Genomic DNA, 10112 nt, shown 5'->3' with positions numbered 1-10112 from the left:
CACATGAGGTTTGTCCTGTGTGTGTGTGTGTGTGTGTGTGTGTGTGTGTGTGTGTGTGTGTGTAGGAGCTGTTAGCATGCTGTGAGGAGGGGAAGGGGGAGATAAAGGAAGGTCTGGATGTGATGCTGAGCGTCCCGAAGAGAGCTAACGATGCTATGCATGTTAGCATGCTAGAAGGTAACACACACACACACACACACACACACACACACACACACACACACACACACACACACGCACATAACCTATAAATGACTGTTGTGGACAGCTGTGCAGGAGTTACAACAGTCAAAATGTAATGATATAAAAGAAAAATAAAGTTATTTCTGAAAGAGTGTAGTTGTTTAAACATGTTTGTCCCGTTCCAAATGAAAAGATTCCTACAGCTTGAGGATCAGCACAGAGCGGACCAACATGGTTTGGGTTTTACAGCAGTGGGTCCAGAAATCACTTCAGACTAGAGACAGTAAGAGAGTCTGAAGCAGACAGTCCTGTAAGCTGCCTGGTATCACCCGAGTTCACTGAGGCACAGCAGGGTGTCATCAGCATAACGGCGGTTATGGTTATGAGTTATTAGGCCAGGGATGTGGTGAGTAAAAAGGCAATGATTTAAACCAATGATTTAAACAACAATCTGTTACATTTTCACAACAAAGCATTCATTTATGCTTTCTTTCCCCTGAAAGGACTCTATACTCATAACTTCAGCTTGATTGGACAGTAGTACTTTTAACTGGAACCAGAAGAGACCACATTACCTCCATGTTAGCTTCCCTCCGTTGGCTTCCAATACATTTTAAGATTTTATTCATTACTTTTAAAGCTTTAAATGGATTAGCCCCAACTGACATTTCCGACCTCCTCACCCCACATGTACAGGGACGCTCACTAAGGTCAGAAAAGGCTCTGCTCCTGGTTCCAAGGGCTAACCTGGTGCTAGAGGGGAGCAGCTGTGGACCGAGCTTCCTCTGAAACTTCATATCGTCACCTGTCCTACTTCTTTTAAACATCAGCTAAAAACATACATAAAAATACATTTTATTGTGTTTTATTATTTTCTCTTCATGTACTTCGTGTTTATTGATGTTCATATGTGAGTACTTATGTCATATTATTTCGTTTTTATATTCTTTTGTTTTTTTTTACTGTTATATTCTTTACTTGATCCATTTTACTTAGTCTAAGCACTTTGTAACAATTGTTAAGAAAAGTGCTATGCAAATAAACATATTACCATCATTATTATTATTATTACTATTATTACTTATTAATGAATTTCAGTCATAAAGATTTATGTCAGGCTAAAAAATATGTGTAAGCTCTATTCTGCAAATAGAAACGATGGTAAAGTGAGTGGAGGTGGGCTTACCCTCCGCCTCACCCTGTATGTGACCCAGAGATGTTAAAGTGTGTGTGGAGAACAGCAGTGGAGCCAGAATGGAGCCCTGCGGGACGCCACAGCTCCGTTTAGCCTGTACGTCCTGTGATGTCATTCCAGGTCTGGAGGAGGGTCTGGAGGTGCAGGGGGAGCTCCTCCTCCAGGACTCCTTCCTGGTTTGGGAGCCGAAGTCTCTGATCAGGAAGGGGCGGGACCGACACCTCTTCCTGTTTGAGCTGTCACTCATCTTCAGCAAAGAGATCAAAGACTCGTCTGGACGAACCAAATACCTCTATAAGAGCAGACTGAGGGTAACACACTCACACACACACACATGCACACACACACATGCACACACACACACACACACACACACACACATGCACACACACACACACACACACACACACACATGCACACACACACATGCACACACACACACACACACACACACACACACACACACACACACACACACACACATGCACACACACACACACACACACACACACACATGCACACACACACACACACACACACACACACACACACACACACACACACACACCAAAAGTAGAGCAGTAAATGGCTTTACATCTTAGGATTTTACATCTTATCTTCTCTCTCTCTCCCTCCCTCTCTCTCTCTCTCTCCCTCCCTCTCTCTCTCTCTCTCTCTCTCTCTCCCCCCCCCCCCCCTCTCTCTCTCTCTCTCTCTCTCCCTCCCTCTCTCTCTCTCTCTCTCTCTCCCTCCCTCTCTCTCTCTCTCTCTCTCCCTCCCTCTCTCTCTCTCTCTCTCCCTCCCTCTCTCTCTCTCTCTCTCTCCCCCTCCCTCTCTCTCTCTCTCTCTCCCTCCCTCCCTCTCTCTCTCTCTCTCTCTCTCTCTCTCCAGACCTCAGAGTTAGGTGTAACGGAGCATATCGAGGGCGATCCCTGTAAGTTTGCTCTGTGGGTCGGACGAACGCCGACCTCCGACAACAAGACCATCCTCAAGGTACGTGCACTCTCACACGTGCACGCTAACATGCACACTCATCACGTGCACACTGTCTACCACTCCCTCTCTCTCTCTCTCTCTCTCCAGGCGTCGTCCCTGGAGCTGAAGCAGGAGTGGGTTCGTAGCGTTCGTCAGGTGATCCAGGAGAGGCGGGGCCACCTGCGGGGGGCTCTGCGGGAGCCCATCCCCCTCCCCAAGACACCCAACCCCACACTGGGCCGCCAGCGCAGCATCACCCGCAGGTCAGCACACACACACACTCACACACACACACACACACACACACACACCACAGAACAGTTAACACAGCCATGCCACGTCTGCTCCCATGTGATCTGTCCACATGGTGTGAACTCCCTCCTTTGACCTTTAACCCTGATACGTTCTGTTCTCTCTCATGTGGAGAAAACACCAAACTCCATTCAAAAATCTGTCAGTTTTGTACTAACTAGCTTATTGCTGAACACACACAGCTGGTAGAAGCTGACTTTACAAATCATTGGGCTCTTCTGGTAAATTCTGCATATACAGCAGATGATCCATTCATCACTTTATTTAGTAATATCTAAACTTTTAAATTGAGATATTATTAAAGTTGAACTGGCTCCTGCCTCCACAGTGTGTTTTGGTGGAAATAACTGAGAAGCGGTTCTAAGAGTTGATGTTTTATTGAGTTAAGCTGCTTGGTGGATCAGAATGATTCAGAATGGATTCTCATCACAGTCTGGTGAGGTTCAGTCTGAACAGAAGATCTGCTGTCAGGCTGCTGTGACCTCTGACCTTTCACCTCCTTTTCTGTTGGTTGCTTTTAATGTTGCTGATCTACAAACTGAAGCTGATTCTCCTGAGAGTCACAGAAATGCCTGTCTGTCTCTCTGCCTGTCTGTCTCTTTGTCTCTCTCTCTCTCTCTCTCTCTCTGCCTGTCTGTCTCTTTGTCTCTCTCTCCCTCTCTCTCTCTCTGTCTCTGCCTTTCTGTCTCTCTCTCTCTCTCTCTCTCTCTCTCTCTGTCTCTCTGCCTGTCTGTCTCTTTGTCTCTCTCTCCCTCTCTCTCTCTCTGTCTCTGCCTTTCTGTCTCTCTCTCTCTCTCTCTCTCTCTCTGTCTCTCTGCCTGTCTGTCTCTTTGTCTCTCTCTCTCTCTCTCTCTCTCTCTCTCTCTCTGTCTCTCTGCCTTTCTTTCTCTTTGTCTCTCTCTCTCTCTCTGTCTCTCTGCCTGTTTGTCTCTCTGCCTGTCTCTCTCTCCCTCAGGGAGACCAGTGAGGATGCTGACAGTCTCGGTGATGCCAGCAGCCAACCGGACACCGTCTCCATCGCCTCCCGAACCTCCCAGAACACCGCCGACAGCGACAAGGTAACACACACACACACACACACACACACACACACACACACACACACACACACACACACACACACACACACACACCCAGCCAGCTGCAGTAGTGATGAGGTCATGGGACTGCGGGACACACCCCTCTGAGGAGAGGGCTTGTGTGTGTGTGTGTGTGTGTGTGTGTGTGTGTGTGTGTGTGTGTGTGTGTGTGTGTGTGTGTGTGTGTGTGTGTGTGTGTGTGTAGCAGGGAGTTTCCTCCACTAGTTGTCAGATTCCTTCTAGAAACTTTCGTTGTCCTCCGTTCTCCTGAAGAGGTACGTTTGATTTCTTTACCTGCTGCTAGCTGAGGGTGGGGTCAGCTGCTGACCTCTGACCCCTGACCTGCTTACTATTGGCTGCTTGTAAAGGTTATGATGTGGGAGCTGAAGCTGATTCTACTGTTGACATCAGTAGAGTCTGGATAGATGACAAGAAACTGAGTGGATTGACTTCAGACTGTTTTCACACTGGAAGAGAATAGAGTAATATACAGTAATATACAGTAATATACAGTAATATACAGTAATACACAGTAATATACAGTAATATACAGTAATATACAGTAATATACAGTAATACACAGTAATAAACAGTCAGAGTAATAGATCGGGGCCACATGTGAAAAATGTGTTTGAGTTTGAGTTTAAAGTCAGAATTCTTTTTCTCCTGTAAGTGATTTCAGAGCCTGGAACAGTCCTGAAGCTGCATGGAGACGTGATGATGTAAACAAACAGTGATGATGTAAACAAACAGTGATGATGTAAACAAACAGTGATGATGTAAACAAACAGTGATGATGTAAACAAACAGTGATGATGTAAACAAACAGTGATGATGTAAACAAACAGTGATACAGCAGCAGCTTGTTGTTGTTTTCTCCTCTTTCCTAAAGCTTGTTGGGTAACACTTTACAATAAGAGAAGATTAATTAAGGGTTAGTTAATGCTTAATCCTTAATTAATCTTCTCTTATTGTAAAGTGTTACTGCTTGTTGTCAGTCGGTCGAGTCACAGCGACTCGAAGAGAGCGAGGAAACGTGTTCAACCAGTGAACCTGCTGCTGCTCTTCACTGGTCACTGTGGTCATGTGACCCTCTTCACTTGGTCACTGTGGGTCATGTGACCCTCTTCACTGGTCACTGTGGGTCATGTGACCCTCTTCACTGGTCACTGTGGGTCATGTGACCTTCAGCAGGAGAAAGATCAGTCAAAGTGAGACCGGAGACCGGAGATATTTCTCTGTAGGAACGTTTATTTTAGCCGTCAGCCTTTATGCACAGTTTGTCCTTCAGGGCTTCTGTAGCCCAGGAGGTTCACTGTGTTTAGAAATGTGTTGCAGTGTCTGTCGCCCTCTAGTGGAGCTTTAGACTCTGTGGCCCCGATCCTACAGGAAGAGTCCTGATCAGGTGTGTGTGTGTGTGTTCATGTGAATATTAATACAGCTGTGTGTGTTAATGTGAATATAAATACAGGTGTGTGTGTGTGTGTGTTAATATGAATATTAATACAGGTGTGTGTGTGTGTGTGTTAATATGAATATTAATACAGGTGTGTGTGTGTGTTCATGTGAATATTAATACAGGTGTGTGTGTGTGTGTTAATGTGAATATTAATACAGGTGTGTGTGTTCATGTGAATATTAATACAGGTGTGTGTGTGTGTGTGTTAATATGAATATTAATACAGGTGTGTGTGTGTGTTAATGTGAATATTAATACAGGTGTGTGTGTTCATGTGAATATAAATACAGGTGTGTGTGTTAATGTGAATATAAATACAGGTGTGTGTGTTCATGTGAATATTAATACAGGTGTGTGTGTGTGTGTGTTCATGTGAATATTAATACAGCTGTGTGTGTGTGTGTTAATGTGAATATTAATACAGGTGTGTGTGTTAATGTGAATATTAATACAGGTGTGTGTGTTAATGTGAATATTAATACAGGTGTGTGTGTGTGTGTGTTAATGTGAATTCAGGTGTGAATGTGAATGAGATTAACTGACATTCTGATGCTCATGTTCTGTATGTATTGACATCCTGGATATTCAGTTCTATACTGCTGCAACACGTGTGTCTGTGTATTATTTTTTACATATTTTGGTAATCCTGGGTGTGTTTAGTGTGTGTGTGTGTGTGTGTGTGTGTGTGTGTGTGTGTGTGTGTGTGTGTGTGTGTTTAGTGTGTGTGTGTGTGTGTGTGTGTGTGTGTGAGAGAGAGAGAGACGCTAGCTGGGCTGTACGGCAAAACACATCTGTGTTCGATTTGTACGGGGAACACCCCACTACTCCCCTTAGAGTGTGTGTGTGTGTGTGTGTGTGTGTGTGTGTGTGTGTGTGTGTGTGTGTGTTTCTGTGTGTGTGTGTGTGTGTTTCTGTGTGTGTGTGTGTGTGTGTGTGTGTTTCTGTGTGTGTGTGTGTGTGTGTGTGTGTGTGTGTTTCTGTGTGTGTGTGTGTGTGTTTCTGTGTGGGTGTGTGTGTGTGTGTGTGTTTCTGTGTGTGTGTGTGTGTGTGTGTGTGTGTGTGTGTGTGTGTTTCTGTGTGTGTGTGTGTGTGTGTGTGTGTTTCTGTGTGTGTGTGTGTGTGTGTGTGTGTGTGTGTGTGTGTGTTAGTGTGTTAGTGTGTTTGTGAGAGTATTTCTCAGCTGGAGCTCATGTGTTCCAGTTAACTATTAGTCAACAACACACAAACAAGCACACACACACACACACACACACACACACACACACACACACACACACACACACACACACACACACACACACACACACATCGGTACCCATGGAAATAGAGACATCGGTATCCATGGTGACCACAGGGCCAGGTCACATGATGTTGTCCACTTCCTGTTCAGAGTTCAGTCCAATACTACTAATACAAATACACATAATGATATTGTAAATATACTAAAATTAATAGAACAGTTCACTGGCCAGATAATAATTACAGCTACTAAATAAAAAAAATATATATTAGAATTTAGCCCTGCAGGCTGATGAGTGAGACAGATCTAACATTATTCTTCCTGTTGTTTCCAGGTAAATAACAAGCTTTCCCCTCTGCCTGCCTGTCTGTCTGCCTGTCTGTCTGTCTGTCTGTCTGTCTGTCTGCCTGTCTATCTGTCTGCGTGTCTCTCTCTCTCTCCCCCAGCTGTCAGGAGGCTGTGAGTTAGTGGTGGTGTTGTTAGATTTCTCCTCCGGAGCGTCTGGGGAGCTCAGCGTTCGCTGTGGTCAGACCGTGGAACTGGTGGAACGTTCTGCAGACCGACCCGGGTGGTGTCTGGTCAGAACGACAGATCAAACGCCCCCTCAGGTAAGGAACCAAACGCCCCACAGGTAACGAACCAAACGCCCCACAGGTAACAAACCAAACGCCCCACAGGTAACGAACCAAACGCCCCCACAGGTAACAAACCAAACGTCCCCACAGGTAACAAACCAAACGCCCCACAGGTAACGAACCAAACGCCCCCTCAGGTAAGGAACCAAACGCCCCACAGGTAACAAACCAAACGCCCCACAGGTAATGAACCAAACGCCCCACAGGTAACAAACCAAACGCCCCACAGGTAACGAACCAAACGCCCCACAGGTAACGAACCAAACGCCCCACAGGTAAGGAACCAAACGCCCCACAGGTAACAAACCAAACGCCCCACAGGTAACGAACCAAACGCCCCACAGGTAATGAACCAAACGCCCCCACAGGTAACGAACCAAACGCCCCACAGGTAACGAACCAAACGCCCCACAGGTAATGAACCAAACGCCCCCACAGGTAACGAACCAAACGCCCCACAGGTAACGAACCAAACGCCCCCACAGGTAACGAACCAAACGCCCCACAGGTAACGAACCAAACGCCCCACAGGTAACGAACCAAACGTCCCCACAGGTAACAAACCAAACGTCCCCACAGGTAACGAACCAAACGTCCCCACAGGTAACGAACCAAACGCCCCACAAGTAACGAACCAAACGCCCCCACAGGTAACGAACCAAACGTCCCCACAGGTAACGAACCAAACGTCCCCACAGGTAACGAACCAAACGCCCCACAAGTAACGAACCAAACGCCCCCACAGGTAACGAACCAAACGTCCCCACAGGTAACGAACCAAACGCCCCCACAGGTAATGAACCAAACGCCCCACAGGTAATGAACCAAACGCCCCCACAGGTAACGAACCAAACGCCCCCACAGGTAACAAACCAAACGCCCCCACAGGTAATGAACCAAACGCCCCACAGGTAATGAACCAAACGCCCCACAGGTAATGAACCAAACGCCCCACAGGTAATGAACCAAACGCCCCCACAGGTAACGAACCAAACGCCTCCACAGGTAACGAACCAAACGCCCCACAGGTAATGAACCAAACGCCCCACAGGTAATGAACCAAACGCCCCACAGGTAACGAACCAAACGCCCCACAGGTAATGAACCAAACGCCCCCACAGGTAATGAACCAAACGCCCCCACAGGTAATGAACCAAACGCCCCACAGGTAATGAACCAAACGCCCCACAGGTAATGAACCAAACGCCCCACAGGTAATGAACCAAACGCCCCCACAGGTAACGAACCAAACGCCCCCACAGGTAACAAACCAAACGCCCCACAGGTAATGAACCAAACGCCCCCACAGGTAACGAACCAAACGTCCCCACAGGTAACGAACCAAACGCCCCCACAGGTAATGAGCTAAATGTCTCTAATAAAGAACCTGTCTTCCCTACAGGAGGGGTTACTGCCGATGAGCGCCCTCTGCCTGTCTCACTCTCACAGTGCAGCAGACATGGAGGGGCTGATCCCGGCCTGCACCACCTCCTGCAGCACCTCCTCCACCTCCACCACCACCTCCTCCTGCACCTCCTCCTCCACCACCACCTCCTCCTCTAGCTCCTCCTCTACTATGACTGCTGGGAGGGGTGAGTATCTGTCTGCCTGTCTGTCTGTCTGTCTGTCTGCCTGCCTGCCTGCCTGTCTGTCTGTCTGTCTGTCTGTCTGTCTGTCTGTCTGTCTGTCTGCCTGTCTGCCTGTCTGTCTGTCTGTCTGTCTGCCTGTCTGTCTGTCTGTCTGTCTGCCTGTCTGTCTGCCTGTCTGTCTGCCTGGTGGATCATGTTGGAGTGTTTTTTTCTTCCACCATCTGCTGCTGCAGCACTTCCTGTGTCTGTCGTATGTCATTTCCTGTTTAAACAGAGGGAACTTTAAACATCCTCCACCCTCACTGCAGGTGTGTGTGTGTGTGTGTGTGTGTGTGTGTGTGTGTGTGTGTGTGTGTGTGTGTGTGTGTGTGTGTGTGTGTTGAATTGTTAAGCAGTCCCCAGTGTTGTGATGCTCCACATCCCGTCTCTCTGTCCTAAATGTTCAAAACACGAACACACACACACACACACACACACACACACACACACACACACACACACACACACACACACACACAGTTATGATGTTAATATAAAGTGACAGATGCTGACGAACAAACAGGCTTTAATTTTTTATGTTCAGCTGCAGAACAAACACACATGGAGCTGTGTGTGTGAGTGTGTGTGAGTGTGTGTGTGTGTGTGTGTGTGTGTGTGTGTGTGTGTGTGTGTGTGTGTGTGTGTGTGTGTGTGAGTGTGTGTGTGTGTGATAAGGCAACTTTGTGCCAGTCTTAATCTGTAATCTTGTTTGGCAAGATCAGTCTGGAGACTTTCTCTCTCTCTCACACACACACACACACACACACACACACACACACACACACACACACACACACACACACACACACACACACACACACACACACACACACACACAGAGTCCAGAGGTCAGAGGATTTCGGTGTTAAACATTGACCTGAAGGAGTTTCAGACTAAACAGGAATCCAAAGTTTAACATCCTGACTGTGTGTGTGTGTGTGTGTGTGTGTGTGTGTGTGTGTGTGTGTGTGTGTGTGTGTGTGTGTGTGTGTGTGTGTGTGTGTGTGTGTGTGTGTGTGTGTAGCTACCTGCTGTGTCTTCTTCCTTGCCAGAAAACACAGCTCCTGTTTTTTCAGATACAGAATGTGTTTCCAGGTCGACTCTCTCTACACTCTAAAATTATCCACTAGTCTCTATTTATATCACAAGTCTCTATTGTCACAGTGACTAGTCTCTATTGTCACAGTGACTAGTCTCTATTCTGACTGTGACTAGTCTCTATTGTCACAGTGACTAGTCTCTATTCTGACAGTGACTAGTCTCTATTGTCACAGTGAGTAGTCTCTATTCTGACTGTGACTAGTCTCTATTGTCACAGTGACTAGTCTCTATTGTCACAGTGACTAGTCTCTATTCTGACAGTGACTAGTCTCTATTGTCACAGTGACTAGTCTCTATTCTGACTG

At 46.8% G+C, this 10112-nt stretch overlaps 1 protein-coding gene across 1 annotated transcript in view; it reads left to right on the top strand.

Annotated features, from left to right (window-relative positions):
- Positions 1 to 65: 65 nt before the first annotated feature.
- LOC139640518 (kalirin-like) overlaps positions 66 to 10112 on the top strand; it is a gene marked incomplete at its 5' end in the record, with an annotated part of 34661 nt that continues 24614 nt past the window's right edge. The window contains 7 exons of the mRNA XM_071514688.1: positions 66 to 177; positions 1499 to 1689; positions 2270 to 2371; positions 2462 to 2616; positions 3621 to 3723; positions 6890 to 7051; positions 8481 to 8670. Of these exons, the coding sequence (XP_071370789.1) occupies positions 66 to 177; positions 1499 to 1689; positions 2270 to 2371; positions 2462 to 2616; positions 3621 to 3723; positions 6890 to 7051; positions 8481 to 8670 (1015 nt within the window). The remainder of the gene's footprint in view (positions 178 to 1498; positions 1690 to 2269; positions 2372 to 2461; positions 2617 to 3620; positions 3724 to 6889; positions 7052 to 8480; positions 8671 to 10112) is intronic.

The sequence above is a fragment of the Centroberyx affinis genome, unplaced genomic scaffold (assembly GCF_046629955.1).
Source record: "Centroberyx affinis isolate AG114_WGS23_722 - 3 ecotype Tasmania unplaced genomic scaffold, CSIRO-AGI_Caff_v1 ptg009627l_1, whole genome shotgun sequence".
Taxonomy (NCBI): domain Eukaryota; kingdom Metazoa; phylum Chordata; class Actinopteri; order Beryciformes; family Berycidae; genus Centroberyx; species Centroberyx affinis.
The sequence above is the reverse complement of the archived record's forward strand: the minus strand, read 5'-3'. Positions and strand labels throughout refer to the sequence as shown.